At 41.8% G+C, this 22,414-nt stretch overlaps 1 protein-coding gene across 2 annotated transcripts in view; it reads left to right on the forward strand.

Moving 5' to 3' along the window:
* The window catches only part of dpp10 (dipeptidyl peptidase like 10), a 258,273-nt gene that overhangs the window by 227,242 nt on the left and 8,617 nt on the right, over positions 1 to 22,414 (forward strand). For both annotated transcript variants that reach the window (XM_077536347.1, XM_077536346.1), the window contains exons 7-20: positions 1,209 to 1,290; positions 1,494 to 1,614; positions 3,447 to 3,601; positions 10,452 to 10,549; positions 11,902 to 12,025; positions 12,681 to 12,719; positions 15,600 to 15,707; positions 16,688 to 16,779; positions 16,901 to 16,948; positions 17,254 to 17,375; positions 19,165 to 19,209; positions 20,562 to 20,660; positions 20,763 to 20,832; positions 21,465 to 21,659. In XM_077536347.1, the coding sequence (XP_077392473.1) occupies positions 1,209 to 1,290; positions 1,494 to 1,614; positions 3,447 to 3,601; positions 10,452 to 10,549; positions 11,902 to 12,025; positions 12,681 to 12,719; positions 15,600 to 15,707; positions 16,688 to 16,779; positions 16,901 to 16,948; positions 17,254 to 17,375; positions 19,165 to 19,209; positions 20,562 to 20,660; positions 20,763 to 20,832; positions 21,465 to 21,659 (1,398 nt within the window). The remainder of the gene's footprint in view (positions 1 to 1,208; positions 1,291 to 1,493; positions 1,615 to 3,446; positions 3,602 to 10,451; positions 10,550 to 11,901; positions 12,026 to 12,680; positions 12,720 to 15,599; positions 15,708 to 16,687; positions 16,780 to 16,900; positions 16,949 to 17,253; positions 17,376 to 19,164; positions 19,210 to 20,561; positions 20,661 to 20,762; positions 20,833 to 21,464; positions 21,660 to 22,414) is intronic.

The following is a 22,414-nucleotide window of genomic DNA, read 5'->3' on the forward strand; positions in this document are numbered from 1 at the left end:
TTGATTGAATTTTGTCTGGATTTTATGGTTTCCTCGCCCAGTCTCGTGAAATAATTTTTCATTATAAGATTGATTGAAAACTCTTAACTTCCAGTAGTAGTGGGGAGAGATTTTTAGAAAAATTATTCACACATAAATTTGTGATCCTCACGTATTATTCAGATCCACAAACATGTTATGCTTATGTCTGCTTATATCATGACTTCGGATTTGTCCAAGTTCTATTCTGCTTGTGAGTTGTTAAATGTGCGTTTGTGGACCAGTGGGCACGTGCATTTCTTTTTGAGACAAACATCACACTGTGTCAAAATATTAACATTCACAGGTCCTCAGATATTTACGGGTCTAAATGCCCGTTTCTCCTCCGTCCATGAGGAGGTAGTGTTGTTCTCTAATTTGAATGGGAACGAGCCTTCTCCTGTTTCTCGTTTAAAAATCCGAAATTGAAAAACAAAAAACAAGCCTTCATCTGATCCTCTATTCAGTGTTTATTTAAAACAAGCTGGGAAACAAAATACAACCCTAATTTGTTTCCCTTGAACTTGCGCTGCCATGACAAGACTTCTTCTTCTTCTACTGTTACATTTTCTTCTTATATACCGCTAAAGCATAACATTAGAAAGAAATGTGTCTTCCGGGTGAAGGCAAAACAAGGAAGGGTCAATCACAATAGCTCCGATTTCATCAGCTATTACTATCCTTGTCTTTGGCCACCTCGCATATGAACTCCTCCTCTCAGATTTCTGTGAATTGTGGTGCCTCACAAGTCAGTTCTCTCTGAACTTCCCTTTCATCATTTGCCACAAGTAGCTACAATCAATTTTGAGTTGTTCAACCAGCGACACCTGTGCTTTAAATGTGTCTGATTTTTCCGCCTCTGCTTGCAATTATGTAGCAAAAGTTTATCACAATGGAAATGTGTTGGCAAGTCTGAACAGGTGAAAAGTGCTGATGGTTTTGTCAAAAGAGGGATTGATTCAATCAATGGGTTCCAAATATAATTAAGAGAGATACAATGACAAAATTGGCATAAGAAGAGACTTCTGGTCCCCATAAGTGTAATTTGAATCTGAAATACATTATAGTTAAAATGATTTAAAATTGAATGACTATTAATGTCATTCTTTTATTAACGATTTCCCTTTACTGAAACATGTATACGGTTTACATTGCTATAAATCTAAGTTATTGATATGTTTTTATTGCAGAGAGGTTTGGGAGCTGGACCCTCCAGAGGTGGTAAACTCGGTCTTGCATTACGCTGCCTGGGGAGTGCAAGGCCAACAACTGGTGAGGAAGCATAAACTAGCTTTCATAGCTTTTATTTGATTCCACTCCAGCCTATTGTTTTATTTGTGCATATCAACCTACCCTATGTTTTTGATAAATGTAACAATTTTAGGATTATACATTTGACCTATTTAGCCAATAGCTCCTATTTTGATCTGTGCTCATTTCTCAACTAGTTTTTTGTTTGGTCCTTGTCCTAACAGATCTACATATTTGAAAATAACATTTACTATCAGTCTGATGTGAAGAGTCACTCTCTTAGGCTGACATCCTCAGGAAAGGAAGGGGTCATTTTTAATGGGATTGCTGACTGGCTTTATGAAGGTAATGTATATTTCACCTTTTTTTTTTTTTTTTTTTTTTTTTAAGTATGTCAATATGTAATATGAGTTTATAAATACAGCCATTTGTGCATTTTAGACTTTTCAAGGTGCAATGTTATTTGGGAACACTTTAGTGGTGCTATGTATTGTAACGGTGTAGTGGAACTGTTTTTATTTTTAAAATAATCAACTTTTTTTTCTTTTTTTTTTTTAAACTTAAAAACTCTGCTTAGCAGCACACTATTTTCCTCTCAAGCAACATTCATGAGATTTTAGACAACTCTCTCTCGCCGCAGATGTTGGTCTCTAAGACGAAGTGATGTCAGAACCTTAGTAGCCTAATGATTTTACTGGCTAAAGTGGCACCTTTGAGTAAGCTTGGTTTGTTAAAAAGTGATCAGTAGTAACAGCAATTGTCAGCGGCTGTCAGCATCAAAGTGTGCTGAGTCATTTTCGCCTATCAAATTGCCATATGGGGCATGCTTAGCGGGTAGTTGCTAGCCGCTAACGCAAGAGCTGCTGCTAAACGCTGGCAACTAGGTGGCCAGATGTCAGGGATTTAGGGCTGACAGTCCTAATTTGCAGTGCGGTGTCAGGCGTCAGGCGCAACCCTAAACCGGATGCTGTTTTGTCCGCCTTTTCAGCCGCGTGGAGTTTATTAGTCATGTGACGTTCACGAACGAATCGCATCTTTTGAACGGCTCTTCATTGTGAACGATGGGGAACAATGGGGGAGTCTTTATAGAGAGCCGTTCAAACCCCTACTACAATACCCCCCCCTTCCTGCACGGTTCACAAACTTGTAAATATGTACATTCACGTTCCGTACATCTTTTGGCGTTTTCACACAGGAAAATGCACTTTTTAAATACAGGATTTAAACAGACAAACTACTTCTCAATTTACAGCTCTGGGCTTCTCTTAATGTGTGGTGGTGATTTTTTTCCTAAACCCCCACCCCCTACCCTGTATTTTGCCATTTTTTGTGTTTGTTTTGTAAACAGCGGGACGTTTCTGTGGAAAGACAGTGTTTATAGCCCTCCAGCCAATCACAGAGCGGGGGGTGGCGTGTCGCAAACGGGGCCGGGCGAATTTGTCGGCTGCATGACGTCACTCCCGCGGCAATTTGACAGCACGCACAGATTTTTTTTCACTCACTCATTCACACATGTAAGCTTCTGTGAGTGAGTGAGTAAGTGAGTGAGTGAGTGAGTAAGTGAGTGAGTGAGTGAGTGGAAAAAAAAATTGCCTTTAATATAGGCTTTTTTTTTTTTTTTTTTTAAGGGGCGGTGTCAGGAACCTAAATTTTTTCACTATTCGCGGCAGAGCAATGTTTTTATTCCTCACAAAGAGCGGTGGATTAATTTACCACCAATTTCAAGGGTTGTTTCCCTTCCTATGTATGGGTGGCCTTTACCACCGCATTGCAATAACTTCCAATTCTTGGATAAAGACAGCGCTTAAAGTGATTCGTTGTCTCTTTGATACTAAAGTGACTCACAATCACCTCTTGTGAAGCTGTTTGCTTTAATTAAACAGACAAACACAAACTTAATTAGGTGCTGACAAGAAGTCCCTTTAATGTTGTTGGGCAGTTTATTTTATATTTATCTTGAAAAATGGGGAAGCAGTGATATAGCCAAAAACAACAAGCGTGCAGCAATTGACTGATTTCTGTTATTATTGGAAAATTAGCCCCTGCAAACCAAACTCAGTTCTTCAGTCAGTTCAAACTTCTGCTTTCTTGACAATCAGTATGCACTGATGAAACAATTTTAAGAGTTTAAAATGTAGTAAAATGAAAAACTGATATTCATGATTGTTTGCATTTAGAGGAGATCCTTCAGACCCACGTGGCACACTGGTGGTCGCCGGACGGAGAGAGATTGGCCTTCCTCGTGCTTAATGACAGTCAGGTGCCTAACATGGCTTTACCTCGATTTACTGGCATGACATACCCCAAAGGAAAACAGTATCCATACCCGAAGGTAAATCTTGCGCATTCTTCTCACAGATCCTCAATCATGAGGTTGCATAAGTGGTTGTCACAATTTAAATATTGATTTGGAATTGCCTCACCTTTCAGGCATTACTTGATATTAGATTTGAAGGACAAAATGTTATTTATGCACAGAAAAAGTGCACACCCATGTCCCACTGTGCCCTTACTGTCTTGCAATCTTGCAAATGTTATAGCCAGGGTTGCACATAAGTAATGCGCTGGTGTGCATGCGCACTGAAAATATTAAATCGCACAAAAGATTCAAATGCATCACGGCATATTTGCGCACCAAGAGCACTTTGCCAAAGTTGCCAGGGGTTTAGCTATTAATGGCCGTATTCTGAGTTATTTTGAGGGAACAATACATTTACAGTTATATAAGCTGTACCTCAACTAGTTTTCATTGTGTTATTGTCATTTTTCCAGTGTTGTCCCATATTTGTCACGTTTCAGTTTGTTTGGGTTTGTGTTTTATTTTGGTGAGTGTTGGTTGTTGGGTGTTCCTGTCTTCTTCCCCAGTCTCGTTATGGTTAACCTTGTCCACCTGCTTGTGTCTTCCCTTCCTGGGGTGTATTGCTGATTGGTTTCCCCCTCCCTGCTGTGTCTCCCAGGTGTGTTCTGTTATTGTCATTAGTGTTAGTATAAGGGAGTGGTGTTTGTCTCACGCGGTTGTGGGAGCATTGTTTGATGTTTGTTTGCTGTTTGAAGACCTGCATGTTTAGTCTGCTACGCCAAGTCTGCTACGCCAAGTCTGCTACGCCAAGTCTGCTACGCCAAGTCTGCTACGCCAAGTCTGCTACGCCAAGTCTGCTACGCCAAGTCTGCTACGCCAAGTCTGCTACGCCAAGTCTGCCACGCCAAGTCTGCCACGCCAAGTCTGCCACGCCAAGTCTGCTACGTCTGCCACGCCAAGTCTGCTACGTCTGCCACGCCAAGTCTTCAAAGTCTGCTACGCCAAGTCTTCAAAGTCTGCTACGCCAAGTCTGCTACGCCAAGTCTGCTACGCCAAGTCTGCTACGCCAAGTCTGCTACGCCAAGTCTGCTACGTCTGCCACGCCAAGTCTTCAAAGTCTGCCACGCCAAGTCTTCAAAGTCTGCCACGCCAAGTCTTCAAAGTCTGCCACGCCAAGTCTTCAAAGTCTGCCACGCCAAGTCTTCAAAGTCTGCCACGCCAAGTCTTCAAAGTCTGCCACGCCAAGTCTTCAAAGTCTGCCACGCCAAGTCTCTGCATCACGCCACGCCAAGTCTCTGCATCACGCCACGCCAAGTCTCTGCATCACGCCACGCCAAGTCTCTGCATCACGCCACGCCAAGTCTCTGCATCACGCCACGCCAAGTCTCTGCATCACGCCACGCCAAGTCTCTGCATCACGCCACGCCAAGTCTCTGCATCACGCCACGCCAAGTCTCTGCATCACGCCACGCCAAGTCTCCGCATCACGCCACGCCAAGTCTCCACCATGATTTGTGTCCACGTCCATCCCAGCCTACTCCCCTTCCGTCTCATCCAGTCCTTCCCCGTCATAATCAATAAAGTTCATTACCTCATCGTACCAGTCTGTCTTCCCGCCTGTTTCCACCGCTTTTGGGTCCATCCACTACACCTTCGTGACAGAATGCTCCCACCAACCCGGACCCAGCGGAGGTTCCAAGTCCCCGTTCCGGCTCCGCGGAGGTTCCAAGTTCCTGTTCCGGCTCCGCGCCGGATTCAAGTTCCCGTTCCGGCTCCGCGCCGGATTCAAGTTCCCGGTCCGGCTCCGCGCCGGCCTCAGGACCCCGTTCCGGCTCCGCGCCGGCCTCAGGACCCCGTTCCGGCGCCCCGCCGGCTCCAGGCCCTCGTCCCGGCACCTCGGCAGCCCATGAATGCCACGCCTGTGCCGCTGCTGCCGCTTCAGCCCCTGGCCTCTTTGCCTGTGCCGCTGCTGCCGCTTCAGCCCCTGGCCGCTTCGCCTGGGCCGCCACCTCCTGTTCCTCGTCCGGCGGCGCATGGAATGCGTCCGCCACCTCCTGTTCCTCGTCCGGCGGCGCATGGAATGCGGCCGCCACTTGCTGTTCCTCGTCCGGCGGCGCATGGATTGCGGCCGCCACCTCCTGTTCCTCGTCAGGCGGCGCATGGATTGCGGCCGCCACCTCCTGTTCCTCGTCAGGCGGCGCATGGAATGCGGCCGCCATCCCCTGTTCCTCGTCCGGCGGCGCACAGAATGCGGCCGCCACCTCCTGTTCCTCGTCCGGCGGCGCATGGAATGCGTCCGCCACCTCCTGTTCCTCGTCCGGCGGCGCATGGAATGCGGCCGCCACTTGCTGTTCCTCGTCCGGCGGCGCATGGATTGCGGCCGCCACCTCCTGTTCCTCGTCAGGCGGCGCATGGATTGCGGCCGCCACCTCCTGTTCCTCGTCAGGCGGCGCATGGAATGCGGCCGCCATCCCCTGTTCCTCGTCCGGCGGCGCACGGAATGCGGCCGCCACCCCCTGTTCCTTGTCCGGCGGCGCACGGAATGCGGCCGCCACCCCCTGTTCCTCGTCCGGCGGCGCACGGAATGCGGCCGCCACCCCCTGTTCCTCGTCTGGCGGCGCATGGATTGCGGCCGCCGCCTCCTGTTCCTCGTCCGGCGGCGCATGGATTGCGGCCGCCGCCTCCTGCTCCTCGACCGGCGGCGCCTGGCCAGCGGCCGCCTTCGCTTGCACCAGTTCTGGAGGCGCCCGGCCGGCGGCCGCCATCGCTTGCACCAGTTCTGGAGGCGCCCGGCCGGCGGCCGCCATCGCCTGCACCAGTTCCGGCGGCGCCCGGCCGGCGGCCGCCATCGCCGGCACCAGTTCCGGCGGCGCCCGGCCCTGTGCCGCTGCCTCCGCAGCCCCTGGCCGCAACGCCCGTGCCGCCTAAGCCCCTGGCGTCTCAGGTCCCCTCGTCGCGGCCAATTGGCATCTCGGGTCCCCTCGTCACGGCAGAGTTGCCGCCTTCTCCCGCTTCCTCATCTCTGCCCCAAGTCAAGTCTCAAGTTTCCCCGTCACAGCCCCAGCCAAAGTCTCAAGTTTCCTCGTCTCTGCCCCAGCCAAAGTCCACAGCTTCCTCGTCTCTGCCCCAGCCAAAGTCCACAGCTTCCTCGTCTCTGCCCCAGCCAAAGTCCACAGTTTCCTCGTCTCTGCCCCAGCCAAAGTCCACAGCTTCCTTGTCTCTGCCCCAGCCAAAGTCCACAGCTTCCTCGTCTCTGCCCCAGCCAAAGTCCACAGCTTCCTCGTCTCTGCCCCAGCCAAAGTCCACAGCTTCCTCGTCTCTGCCCCAGCCAAAGTCCACAGCTTCCTCGTCTCTGCCCCAGCCAAAGTCCACAGCTTCCTCGTCTCTGCCCCAGCCAAAGTCCCCAGCTTCCTCGTCTCTGCCCCAGCCAAAGTCCCCAGCTTCCTCGTCTCTGCCCCAGCCAAAGTCCCCAGCTTCCTCGTCTCTGCCCCAGCCAAAGTCCCCAGCTTCCTCGTCTCTGCCCCAGCCAAAGTCCCCAGCTTCCTCGTCTCTGCCCCAGCCAAAGTCCCCAGCTTCCTCGTCCGCCCTGGGCAGCGCGGTAATGGCGACCGACCCGGGACCCAGCGCCAGGCGGCGCAAGAGAAGGGCTCACCGCGGGAACCGGCCCTTGGCGGCGCCACTTCTGTTGTCGCCCCTTGAGCCCGCAATACGGCCGCCTCCTGGGCCGCCCCCCGATCCAAGTTTCATGGAGTTTTGTAGGGCAGTTTTTCGCCCCTGGGTAGACTCCTGTTCGTACCCTGATTAGGGGCAGAGTTGGCTCCCTTCCCGTCCCCGCCCTCCCCGTTTTGGCTTGTTCTTGTTTTAGGGACGTCTGGGAGCCGTCCCTTGGTGGGGGGGTACTGTCACGTTTCAGTTTGTTTGGGTTTGTGTTTTATTTTGGTGAGTGTTGGTTGTTGGGTGTTCCTGTCTTCTTCCCCAGTCTCGTTATGGTTAACCTTGTCCACCTGCTTGTGTCTTCCCTTCCTGGGGTGTATTGCTGATTGGTTTCCCCCTCCCTGCTGTGTCTCCCAGGTGTGTTCTGTTATTGTCATTAGTGTTAGTATAAGGGAGTGGTGTTTGTCTCACGCGGTTGTGGGAGCATTGTTTGATGTTTGTTTGCTGTTTGAAGACCTGCATGTTTAGTCTGCTACGCCAAGTCTGCTACGCCAAGTCTGCTACGCCAAGTCTGCTACGCCAAGTCTGCTACGCCAAGTCTGCCACGCCAAGTCTGCCACGCCAAGTCTGCCACGCCAAGTCTGCCACGCCAAGTCTGCCACGCCAAGTCTGCTACGTCTGCCACGCCAAGTCTGCTACGTCTGCCACGCCAAGTCTTCAAAGTCTGCTACGCCAAGTCTTCAAAGTCTGCTACGCCAAGTCTGCTACGCCAAGTCTGCTACGCCAAGTCTGCTACGCCAAGTCTGCTACGCCAAGTCTGCTACGCCAAGTCTGCTACGCCAAGTCTGCTACGTCTGCCACGCCAAGTCTTCAAAGTCTGCCACGCCAAGTCTTCAAAGTCTGCCACGCCAAGTCTTCAAAGTCTGCCACGCCAAGTCTTCAAAGTCTGCCACGCCAAGTCTTCAAAGTCTGCCACGCCAAGTCTTCAAAGTCTGCCACGCCAAGTCTCTGCATCACGCCACGCCAAGTCTCTGCATCACGCCACGCCAAGTCTCTGCATCACGCCACGCCAAGTCTCTGCATCACGCCACGCCAAGTCTCTGCATCACGCCACGCCAAGTCTCTGCATCACGCCACGCCAAGTCTCCGCATCACGCCACGCCAAGTCTCCACCATGATTTGTGTCCACGTCCATCCCAGCCTACTCCCCTTCCGTCTCATCCAGTCCTTCCCCGTCATAATCAATAAAGTTCATTACCTCATCGTACCAGTCTGTCTTCCCGCCTGTTTCCACCGCTTTTGGGTCCATCCACTACACCTTCGTGCCAATATTCACTTTGGTGAAATACTTCTTCACCTTGTTGGAGCTACTAAACCCCACCACTTTCCTATCCGCATTCACTGAACCGTTAGCCTTTTCATCGAATCTGGCTCTCCGCCTTCAATTCAGAAAGCGTATTCATGTATTCCACATCTCTATGTAGCTTAAGGAGGTGTTGCTTTAATTTTGCTAGCTGTGCTGGACTAGAATTGCTCAACTTGGCATTACTGTTCATGCAGTTAGAACACTGACACCCATCGCTCAAATTAACTCTATATTTATAGAGCACTTTAAAACCAACCACCGCTGTTTTCTTAAGATGCAATCCACGGGCAGCAGATACAATGAAACCAGCAGAGGTCCCAGAATTGAACCCTGTGGAACACCATATTTTCCATTATACAGTACTTTACATGTGAATTCATAATGCACATATTTCTCCAACCACTTTTTTTTCTTAATATAGTTAGTATGAAGGGATTACAATAATAAAGAAATAGTGTTGTTCCGATACCGATACTGGTATCGGCAGAGGCGCCGATACTGCATTAAAACAGTGGTACCGGTATCGGTGACTACTCACAAGTAACATGCCGATACCATGAATTCCAAGGCTAATATAGGATTTTGGATGCAGAATCTTGTGTCTTGCTCGTGCACAACATTCACTGATATGTGACATGCTCACTGGATGCCGATCTCAGATATCCTATTGGCCCTTGAATGCTCTGAACCAATGGCAGGACAGCTTTTTCATGTTGAGGAAAAAAAACCTTTAAGTATCGGTATGGTATCGGCCGATACTGCAAAGCTGGGTATCGGAATTGGTATCGGGGGCCAAAAAACGGTATCAGAACAACACTAGTTAAAACCCAACAACTTTCCAGATCCTTTGGACAGTTCTTCGAGCTTCTTTTTATACATTGGGTGAAGCATAATTTTCTAATTGTTTAAGATGTGATTCACTATCAACTATTCACTGTTCAATGTAGTCAAATACATCCTTTATTGTGGATCCTTTTGACTGTCATGAGTAAATTTTAAAAGTAGCATTTTAATGCAAGTGTTCGTACAAGTACATTCCAACGACAAAACATTTTCAGAGCATGTTTATTTTGTGATATCCATTTTATTTCGTAAAGGCAATGACAATAAAACGAAAGAAAACATCTCTAGAAATTGCTGATCTATTATTAATGCAAAAATTAATTGGAATAGCCGTAAGTCCTATAATCGGTGCTGTCATTGAGCTCGGTGTGTCAGGAAAAAAAATTAGCACCAAGCAACAACCTCTGATCCTCTTTTGAGAACTAGGCAAAAAAATAATAATTTTATGTGCAACCCTGTTTATTGTAATGTTATGTTACATTTTCCTTTTCTTGTGGTCTTAAGGCAAAAATATGAACTAAGTGACACCATCTCAGACTATGTTCAAGGCAAGAGGCTGTCACTGTCAATCACTGTCATTCTTAAAAGGATGCAGAACGCCATTTATCCCCTGACAAGCCCCCCCATCCCCTCCGCCTCTCATCTCCAAGCTTCAGTCGCACCCCCGTGTTCATCTAGAATTCCTTAAACTGTAAATCTAATTCGACTCGCCGTCATGCCTAAGAAGAAGGTTCCTTCTTACATTGTGATAAAGTTTTACAAGAGGGTGACACTGAGAACAAACGTCTGTTGTACATGATTGCCATTGAAATTGAATTTAGTTAAGAATTATTACATACATATTACATACATACATATATATTACATATGTGAAATCATTTTAATATATGCAATTTCACAAAAATAAAATGTTCCCTATTGTGAGCTTCTTTGAACGTTTTTGTGCAAATTCACTTTTTTCCTTTACTCTTTCAATCTGGAGTCAAGTTTAATAACTTATTTTCTGGCTCTCAAATGCAGGCTGGCCAACCCAATCCAGTGGTGAAGCTTTTTGTTGTCAATCTTTACGGGCCGACGCACACACTGGAGCTCATGCCACCAGATAGCCTCAAACTGCGGTGAGAAGAACTTCATTTCTCTCGTAACAAGATCACAAATATGTTTGATTTATGGGTGTCAAAATTAGCGCGTTATTATCTCGTTAACTTAAAGTGCCTTAACGGCACAATTTTTTTTTTAACGCCCGATTAACGACCGCTCCTTATTTGGAAAGCCTCCACGAAGGGAATTCCAGTCACCACGCAGTAGAAACGTCCACGTCAAACCTACCCAATAGAAATGCACTGGAGCCAAAACAGTGTTTAAGGGGCAGAATGTAGCGTGGAGGAGCCATTTGGACTGTGTCTCACCACTACCACCCGTTTCCTACTTTGAAAGAACGCACTCGGTTAGCCGTTAGCACCGAGCACCAAGAGGTGTCCAAGTGCACTCTGAAAGCCTTGAGAGGGTAAAGAGCCGAATGGACGCCGTCTTGTCAGTTGGAGTGACCACAAGCCTATTTATCTTTAGATGTGAGCCCTATTTTATTAACATCTCATAATTTCCAACTGAAAGTGTTGATGTGTTCGCTGTAACAGTAGAGCGGCCTCAGCTGCGTCATGGCGCATCCGAGAACTTAACAAAATAAAAGCGTCCAACGTCGGGAAAAGGAGTCACTATAACACAATTTATATAATAAATTATACTGCATATATTTGTGGGGATTGGTGTCAAGTTGTATTTTACAATTTTAAAATGTGCAGAAACTCACAAGTGACTTATTGTTTAAAATTACATAGCTCTTAATATGAAAAGAACACATCGATCGTTTCTGGTTCCTATGCAGTAAATATTCGTCATTTTACAATGCACATCCTATTTAACTTAACAAAATAAAAGCATCAGTGAATGTATATATTTGTGGGGACTGTGTTGTATTATACAGTTTTAAAAATGTGCATAATTTCACAAGTTACTTCATGTTAAAAACTAGGCAGCTCCTAATATGAAAAGAAAAATGCACCATTGTATTACAAATGCAACTATGCCATGTTGTAGTGACAGAAAAATGACCAAAACAAGTCAGTCACACTTTGGTTTGGTTTTACAGTACAGTACATATTTTATTTATTTATTTATTACTTTTTTTATTGAACTGTTATGAAATTTCTCTATCAATGATTTTTTTTAACTGTTTTGTTATTGAATTGTTATGAAATTACTCTAAGTATAAAACATGCGATTAATGTGCGATTAATCGTCAGTTAATTATTGAAGTCATGCGATTAATTACGATTAAAAAATTTAATCGACTGACACCTTTAGTTCGATTTAACTTACTATCAATACTAATTGACTTTACACAAATCATTTCTATTGTCATAATTAATTTGCAGAGAGCAAGAAGATATGACAATCTTTCTGCCCCTAGGGATCATTATGTGACCATGGTGAAATGGATCAGTAAGACCCATACGTGCGTTAGATGGCTTAACCGGCCTCAGAACATCTCCACTCTGACTGTGTGTGACACCACAACGGGAGCCTGTGTCACGGTATGTGCACCCCACAAACCAACAAAGGGCTGAGGGGACAAGACATACCAAGTGTGTTTCATTTGACATGCATCCAGCGCACCTGATAATTTGGTGACTGAAAGTAGGCTAAACTTTACACCTGCTGGAACCTTTTTTTTTTGTGCTGTTGTTTCCCGTCTATTGGAAGTTTCTCCTCTCATTCAGCGCATGTGATGCACACGCATGGTCAAAATGGCAGAAGCGGCCTGCACGTCGATCACCACCTGCGCCACAACTGCAACCTGCTTTTAGCTGGTATAATGTTTACTTACATTCAGTCACCAAATTGCCAGGTGCACCAGCACAGTCTGACAATTTCCCCAACACAGTAAACGAGACCTGCCCTGGCACGAAAAATGAAGATGTGCCAGTTAGTTTCCTTGATTTTGTAGAATTTGTAAAAACAAATAAATGACTTGAACCAGAAAGACCTTCTGTCATGCCTGCAACTGTTATTGGAATGCAATAAGGAGTGAGAATTGAATTCCCAGAGAAGATTAAACAAGGGCTTCACCGTATGATCAATTAATTTGTTAAAAACAAACAAACAAACAAACAAAAAAACTCCGTGTCTTGGACATCAGCTTTTAAAAACAGAAAAACATACTCACACTTTATGTTTTGCCTTTTTCAGAGACATGAAGAAAATTCCGAGCTCTGGCTTTCCAAACAGGTAAATGTTCTTTTTTTCTGTTTTCTGTTTCTTTCTGCTAAAAGTATATCAAATAGTTTGATACGTTTGAGTCCATCTTACCTTTTTTTTTTTCTTTAGTGAAAGTTTAACCTCCTACAACTGATAATGCAATCGATGGCCGATATATTCTCTCTCATGAACAACATTGCTGCTGTTATAATCATAGTTGTGCACAAAATAAACTTTGTTTGTTTTTTTTGTTTTTTTTTTTATGATATGAAGGTCTGTATTCTGCTTCATGCATGATGCTAACAGCCTTGGATCAAAGTAATGTTTTCAGCTGATGATTGACAATAATAGCGTATTTTCAATGAATCATGTAAGATTGATGTACATAGATCTGAGTCAGATGATTAAAATCATCATTAAACTATTCATTTTACTCAATTCAGTATAAAATATCAAGCAATACATTTACAAGTTATAACCTAGTGACAATTATAGTTAATGAAAATTGTCTTTACTGTCTGATGTACTGTAATGTAATCTAAAAACAAAAGGTCATTCTAGTGCTATAGCATTATAAAATGTCAGGACGAAATATAATGTACATTCAGGACATAAACACAAATGTCGAAATTATAAATAAAGGAAAGTATACCTATCTCTGTCTATTGCTATAGCAGAACAAAATGACATACTGACACGATTACTGAATATTAGTGATACTTGGTGTATTTTTCCTTCATTAGCATATTTGGTATTGGAGTAATCCAAAAGTAGTTATGTTCCATAATACTTGGAACATTTCTTAACAGATAACTTGTACCTGTACTAGAATACATTTTTAAAGTAACCATGCCGAATAGGGCTGGGCAATACATCAAATTAATTTGATTAATTCATCATTTTAAAAATCGAGGATTTAAAAATGTGTTATTGCGTGAATTTGAGGTGTATATAAATAAATGCACTCTTCTTCTGGATTATTAAAAACAGTTTTTCTTAAAGGGTTACTCAACCTGAAATCAACATTTATTTTGCTGATAAATTGTATAAACTGATGTCTACATGTCTTTGTCATTATTTTTGACGTTTTAGTGCGTGTTTGTTGAAAGCTTAATTTAGGGCCAAAACCGTCTGTGTGGCAATATCTTCATATTAAACACTGGGATGAACATAATTTGCTTTTTGTCCTCCCGTTGGATGAGCAGAGAATACCGACGTCACTTCTTGAATCTGATGTAGTCTCTCTGTCTCCGTGGTCCGTGGTGGCCCAACGGTCCTCCTGGCAACGCCCCATATGAGCGCCGTTTTCGAATATTAGTGAGAGGTGGAGCAAGTCTGGAACGGAGTTGAATTGCACTTTAAGTTCTGTTATATCCGAATGTTATTTGAAGTTGCAGAATGCTGTCTAGGTGATTTACAAGACATGTTTAGAACTCATTCACTGCCAGTCATTATAGAAAATTTTTACATTTCCAATACTCACGTGATATTACATTCAATAATTATATATAAACCGAATCTACCAAATAACAGAATAGACTCCCTACTTTTTGTCCCGTCCCGTTCTTTTATAATTGACAGCAGAAAAATGTAGGTTTGCCAAAATACAGCCATTTCTCCCATGGACTCTGAAACTGTGTTTATTTCCTATAAAATGGGGCAATGATGTCATCTACCGGTGGTTGGGCATCAGTAAAGTTGTTTCCAAGTTTGATATTTACAGTGGAGCATGCTCAGATTCGCCCCCATTTAGCACCGCTCTAAAAAATACAATTGACAAGTATACTTGTCAAAGGCAGTGAATGAGTTAATTGTGGCATTTAAGCAAGTTATGCAGAAGCTATGAAGAACTTTTTCTTTTTTTGGTGGGGGAACAAACTATGAATGTTTACATTAAAACTGATTTAAAATCAGTGTTGTCTGAAAATTTTGGACCATTTATTTTTTAAGAAGTCATGTTAGCTTTAGTACTTCAATTAAAATGGATCAATTTCGTAATTGTGCAGAATGACTGAAAAAAAGAAGAAGTTTTTTTTGTTTTTTTTTGCCATATTGTACAGTCCTACTCCCAAACTAGTCACACACACACATACACAAAATTTGCTGTGAGTGAATAAAATGTGCTTTTTCTAATGTTGATGCAGCTGATTGATTACCGTTTAAAACAATGTAAAATTCAACTTGCCGAGCACAGATCAATTTACTGTGCTGCCGGATCATAGTAATATAAATAGGTATATTGATGTAATAGATTAATCGTTACAGTATGAACATGCAGTATGACTGATGGAATTTATAAGTCATATTTTTCTTCACTTACAGGTGTTTTAAAATATCCAAATGTTAAAGAATTACAGCAGATTTCATATTTACTGGTTTTGGTTTTGTAGGGTATTTGATACAAATGTTGAGTTTGGTTACCATGAGGACCAGGAACGGATGTACTGTAAGTCATATGAAAAAGTGCCTAGCTACTCAATGTTGCCAACTTGGCCATATTTACTTTTTCAATCCTTCTAGCAACTTTTTTTTTTTTTTTTTTTTTAAAGTATGAACAACAAATCTTGTAAATTTTCATGGCGTTACTGGAAACTTATAGATACTTTGACTCCATCCAGAGCAGGACATGTTCTCCCCAACACATCCAGACTGCAATGAATTTCGAATTTGGTTCTAGTGTTCCAAAGTTTTTTTTCATTAGCATCAATTATTCATGTCCTTGCGCCTCTCATTTTGCCTGTGCCTCAGCAGTGAAGCTTTGCATCTGCCATTCCCATTTAAAAGACGACTGTCAAAGTATTTCAAAAGTGGTGTATTTGGTTTGCATTCAAATATCTCAAATAAGAACTTCAGATTTGGCCTAGGTTGTGCGTGCATGAACACTATGTTTTTTTGTTTTTTTTTAAATAGAACCAAGAGCCAGTGTTCTCCAAAGATGGCAAAAGATTCTTTTTGACCGTTCCAGTTAAACAAGGCGGACGTGGAGAGTTTCATCACATCGCGATGTTTAACACTCAGGTGAAGCTTTTATTTGTTTTGAAATTGAACACTTAAAATGTCTCCATAAAAATGTCACGTTTGGTGTGCCATTCATACTTTCTTTACCACTAAATAAACTATAAATGTGACACGTTATGGCGCTAGAATGTAGCATGTCAGCTTCTAACAGACAGTAGAGCAATCATATATATGTGAATGATGGAATCCCTGTTAGTTAAGTCATATACAAGAAATAGGGGACACAAGACACTGCAAGTTCCCAATTATCTGTCCATCCTTTTCCTTTGACCATTTGTTCACATGGTCCAGGCAAGGTGGATCGGAGGGGTGAACCCTGGACTTGTGGCCAGTATGGCAGTGTACATTTACAGCATGTAACAACCTTTCATGCTCACATTAAGGGTCCAATTAACCTACAGGTACATAATTTATGATGCATGTTTTTGGAAACCCTGGAAGAACAGTTAATGCCAGATTTGGACCCCAAATCGGTTGGCTATGAATCAGTCATACAAACCACCATACCCACCGTGCTAGCCAGTTCGCTTTACTTGAATTACATAAAGTCTGATGGAATATAATAACCAAATGAAACTATGAACATGATCACACCAATTATAAGAGGATTTGCACAGTGCAACCACATTATTTCAGTTGTTCATTTTTACTTCACCTCTGCATTATTATGATGATAATGATGCTGATTATTATTATTATTATTATTATTATTATTATTATTATTATTATTATTATTATTATTATATTTTACTTTTCATTTCGGTTGTATAGGTTATAGGTGTAAATAATTCTATTTTTTTTTTTTTTAGATCATGGCTTCATACCAAACATACACACCCACAACATACCTGACAGTTCTTGCTCTGATTTGCACATTCTACAGATAAGGCCTTATCATACATAAGCACGAATCTACTATATAGTGAAATTAATTAATATACAAGAACAAATTGTGACACATCTTGTTTTGCTCATTTTAGTTTCGAACAGATGAAAATGAAGTCCGGCATTTAACATCAGGGAACTGGGAGGTGACGAAGATTCTTGGCTATGATGAAAACACTGATAATCTGTAAGTTTAACTGATGATTGTACAAATCTGTGTTTCCATGAGACAAATTTGATCACTGAAATAAAAAGTTGTTTGTTCTGAAATTTTTATGGAACCTCACTTTGTTTATCTTTTTTTCTAGTTATTTTCTCAGTACGGAGGGTTCACCGCGAGGGCGACAACTTTACAGGTTTGTTCGTCACTTGTTTCCTATTTGTCATATTATTTGTTTTTGATGCTGCTTAATGATGTGCGAAGTTAAACCTTGATCTGTTATACAATGATGATGTTAGCCATTTACTTTCCTTTTGAAAATATTGTGTACTTTTCAGTTTTGCTAAATATGTTTGATTGATATTCTCATTTGCCTTAGTTTGTTTCTTTTATCATGGCTGCAAAGCGATGGATTGATGATCTTTAGCTGTATAGTATTCAACTTATTTGTGTTTTCATTCCATTTCATCCATTGTCTTACCCATTTTATCTCTCTTTTAGTGTGAAAACTGTCGGATTGTTCCCACGCTGGTGTTTAACATGCGAGCTAAATAAGGCACACTGTTTGTATTTTGATGCTGTTCTAAGCCCTACGCACCAGCACATTATCCTCCACTGTAAAGGTAGGTCATCACATATATTGTGAGGTTCTCTTAAACATTCAGACAATCTGGACATCATTTAATGTAAATATTATGCTTGTAGCTTATATGGTTATATTGCACAGAGTCTGCCTGTGGTGTAGTGTCGGGGAGGGGGAAAAGGGTGCTATCGACGGTTTGAGTATTATTCTTGTTAAATATTTAGGCCCTGATATCTAAAGTTTAAACTCCCGTTTAAAGAAAACTTATCTAAAGAGCTCAGTTTTTTTTATGTTAAATGTTAAAGGTCAACAAAGGCAAATGTTCAGCCCTCCGTGGGATATGTACTGTGTTATGATCTACTTTTTAATCATCAACAAGTAGAAGTGAGGGGCCGAGGTCAGACATCCAGTGGGTAGACCCGCTAAAGTATGTTCATTACCAGTGTAGATATCTAATCAGAATCTCACTATGTTTAACAGATCAGATGTCAACCGGTAGTCATCAGTGAGAATCTTGAATAGTGATGCTCATGCGCCGACATGATCCCTGAAAGTTTGATGAAGATGGGCCTAAAGAAATGTGTATTAATTAGACTGCCTCCCACAGAGGGCCTTACGCACAGTCTATGTTCTGCAGTAGAGAGGTGCAGCTCTGACTTAATGTTGGCATGCTGAAAAGCAAATACCGTATGCACCATGAGATTTGAACATGTCTACCGTAGCTTAGCTACTCCATCCATTCCTCTCAGTCACATGGATGGTTGGTTGCCTCTTTCTTAGAAATTGGACAGTCAATGACAATCCATGGCAGCCTCTCCTCAGGGCCTGATCTTAGGGTTGGGCTTCAATGGTCTCTGAACCAGAAACTATTGCTTTAAAAAACAAAAGCAAAAAAAATCCATTTCTGCTAAGTTAAATAAGGGAGCATAGAATTAACAGGATTGATTAACTCAATGTTGTATTACTTTCGGGTCATGATATTGTTTTCTGAGTGACTCATTTAGCAGAGGATGACTCTTCATGTTGTTTTTGTGAATTCAATTTATTTTGGCAGATGAGAATGCTTCATGCTTAGAAGCATTTGGCCTTTGGAGTAATGATTTATTGGACAATAACATTGTTCCCTCTCCCTAAAGCAATAAATGCGGAGAAATCTTGTTTTCAGTTGACCAAGCTCACAAAGCACCTGTTTTTTCATCAGGATAAACAAGCTTGTATAATTCTACTCATAAGATGCTTTTAATACCTTTAATGTTTTCATGCAAGTATGAACATAAGAAATCAATTTCAGCGAGACACAAGTGGGCATTGCAATGCAAAGGTCAGAGCAAATACAGCTTGCCAAAAGGTAATGAGAAAAATAAAGTGCTACAGTTTGTGCAAATAAGCAGAAAAGGTGAAATTGTCAATGTTTTTTTCTTGCCAACAAAAATAATTGACATCGGCCTTGTTGAGACCGCCAGCCCCAAATCCGAATGCATCCCGAAAGATACTGTATTTGGAAAGGGATAAGAGCTGCAGACATTAAAATACGATAAAGCGACAGGTGATTTGAACTTTTCCTTCTGTACGTGTGGTACTCGCCAACAAACTAACAGCTGAGATAAAACGGGAGTTGTTCGTTTGCATTCAAATTTGCATTTGCAGTAGCCAGTGCGAGTGACGTCGTATTGTCATGCTATATGAAGTGATCGCTGCATTACAATTTGAGCATCCGAAGTGCAGTTTTACAAGGCACAACATTTATGGATTTAACCATCTATGAGTTATTTGTTGAATCAGTAGTTCAAACATTTACATTTGTTTTTTGTTGTATTTATGAATTTTAGGTCCTGGAACACCGATGGTGATCTTACACAGCCTCAATAGTTCAAGTAAGGGAAATCTGTCATGGTCATGATATTGGAAGTGCTGGCTTCTTATGAAGAAGTCGTCCTGTTAACTTTACAGAAAAAAAAAAAAAAAAAAAGAAAACCAGGAAAAGCAAATGTATTAATGAATTCGAAAAAAAACAAAACAATAAATAGACACTTATAGAGGTAAATATGGTGAAAAAAGTAATTTGTAAAAAAAAAAATTACCTGTAGAAAAAACTGTAAATTTGTATATGTAAAAGTTGTGATTTGTACCTGTAAAAAAATGTGTACCTGTAAAAAAAAAAAATGTACGTGACTGGACAGCAGCAGACAGTTGTGACTCCTTTGACTACAAGTTGTCATTTCTACAGGTACAATTTATGACTTTTACAAATTTACACTTTTTTTCTGGAGGTACAATTTTATTTTTTTTTTTACATATTTTTATTTATTTATTTTTTTTACAGTTACTCTTTTTTTTTTTTTACAGGTACACATCACAACTTACAGATACAAATCTATACTTTTTTCTCGAGGTACAATTTTATTTTTTTTTTTACATACATTTTTTTTTTTTTTACAGTTACAATTTTTTTACAGGTACACATCACAACTTTTACAGTTACAAATGAATACTTTTTTCTAGAGGTACAATTATTTTTTTTTATTTTTTTTTACATACACTTTTTTTTTTACAGGTACACATCACGACTTTTGCAGATACAAATTTAGACTTTTTTCTACAGGTGCAATTTATTTATGTATTTATTTTTTACAAGTTACTTTTGCACTATATTTACCTCCATAGACACTTTTCAAGTTGTCATTATCATAGGGTGTTGTGTGTCGGAATTAGAGGGGAAAAAAATACATTAATTCCTTTTTGGAGCATGACAAAGGTTAAGCTCTATAAATACTTTCTGGGTGTATATCATTTAACTTTCTGGATGCATATCAGTTAACACTGTCCTGCAGAAAAGTCATTTTCTCAGGGTGACTTGGATTTGCCTTCCACCCACAGCTGGGAACTAAACACTCCCTAGCGGTTTGATAATGACACATCTATTGATCTGGGGTTTTCCATCAGACAATCTCTGGCTGAATTTCATTTCATTTAGTGCCCTCCCAAAAATCTTTGGTTTGGAGAAATGGTAAGGCCACAGAGGTCACAATCTGTATAAGGATTTTTTTTTCTCTCTCTCTCTCTCATTGCTACCGTTTAACACAAAACTAGAAAAAATTAGGATGGCTCATTGATTCCAAATTGAATGCAGGTACCCGTTTGGCTCTGCAACCCCTTTTTCCTCAGTTTATTTATTACATATTTGTATGCAGTGAATGACTAGCCTCACATTTCCTTGCTTTTTCAGATTATTATATTCTTGAAAACAACTCCTTGCTGAAGGCAGCCTTGATCTACAAAAGGATCCAGCTGACTGACTTCAGGACAGTTTCAATTGGCCATTTCGGTGAGAAAATAAAGGCTGCTGTAAAGGCTCACATAGTGCATCATGATAACAACTGAGAATTCCTCATACAGTATATTGGCTGCTCCTTTTCCCTTTGTATAGATTTACCTTTGAAAATCTCCTATCCTCCTGACTTCTCGGAATCTCGTCATTATGGGCTCCTCTTGGTCGTGTATGTACCTGACACAATGTGATGGTGATGTAACACTGATAAGCACTAGCATTACTACCATAATAACAGTAACAATAATATGCCGCTTGGAATATTGTGATTAAATCCAGTATTTAAGCAAAACCTGCAATCCAACAATGCGAACATATTTCAATTACAAGTTAATCCCTTTTCACACTGCACTCACGCAGTGTGAAAGAGTCATTTTAATTACTTACAATTACCAGATGCCAGCACATCCATATTTGGACATATTAATGTACCATCATTGTTACAAAAGAAACAGAGGAAAAAATTGTGACTAGGTGGGTACTTGGGCACCTTGCCATCATAGGAAAAGTCCTCTTGCAACACTGTCCCGCAATGCTCCATTCCTTGGGCCCTGCCCCTCACCACATACACAATGAATGGGTTTGACAATATGTCACTGTGCCATGCTAAATGCAGTGTGAAAAGGGCTGTAATCCTTTTAAGAAAATATTTTAAGGACATTTCCTAAATTGTAAAATGACAAGTACTGTTCGCTGGTTGACTGTTTAATCAGTATGATCTTATATTGTATGCCTGTAAGCAGAACATTCTTAATGGATTTGTTTCATACATCATACTGTCATGTTGTCTGCTTTCCTCAGCGATGGCTTCCCTGGTGGTCAGGCCGTGAGTGACCGCTTTGCTCTCAGCTGGGACTCAGTGCTGGTCAGCTCAGACAACGTGATTGTGGCTCATCTCGATGGGCGGGGTAGCGGCTTCCAGGGCCAGAGGGTCCTGCATGAGGTCCACCAGAGACTGGGCAGCGTGGATGTTCAGGACCAAATCGCAGCAGTGGAGTATGTTTTCCAATTTTCTATATTATCTACTGTGCTTTAATATAAAACATATCACCAGATAAGTTAAATAAAATGTTCAGATTTTTTTTTTTTTTTTGAGGCGCTAAGTTAAGTCTTTGTTGATTGACTAATGTGAATATTGTGTACTGTTCTTAAGCAACATGTATGTCACTTTAAAAAAAATATATATTATACTTGCACAACAGACATGAGACAAAACAAAGCCACACACAAACGACTCCACACAGTAGATAGAATAGAAACAGGCATGCAATACTTAACAGAAAAATAAAATAAATAAAGGCATCAGATTAAAAACAGTCATATTGTTCCGTCATGCTGGTTGGTTTACCGAGTGGTGGGAGTGATTCCTGATTTAATGTGGCTTGATGTTCAATCTAAACAGTTGGTGGACATGATGAAAAAAGCATTTTATCAAGTTCTGTTTTTGTCCATGGAATTGCTAATAGCATTTTTTTCTGATGACCATGCCTTGTAAATACTATTATGGTAAAAAAGTAGATTTGAAATTGAAATGGGTATTTTGTCCTTAAGTGCTTTAGCAATAAAAATCAGCGCATGGGTTTTCCTTCTAATATAGGGAGGACCACTGTAGAGTTTCATACAGCGTGTAGTGGTGCATTCTAGATGGTGTATCTGTGACGAAGTGTATAGGGCTGAGTGGTAGACCACATCTTGTGTATATGTGTGTGGTTTTGGATGAAGATGAACACACATGCATATAGAGTCACCAG

This window comes from Festucalex cinctus, chromosome 11 (assembly GCF_051991245.1).
Source record: "Festucalex cinctus isolate MCC-2025b chromosome 11, RoL_Fcin_1.0, whole genome shotgun sequence".
Taxonomy (NCBI): domain Eukaryota; kingdom Metazoa; phylum Chordata; class Actinopteri; order Syngnathiformes; family Syngnathidae; genus Festucalex; species Festucalex cinctus.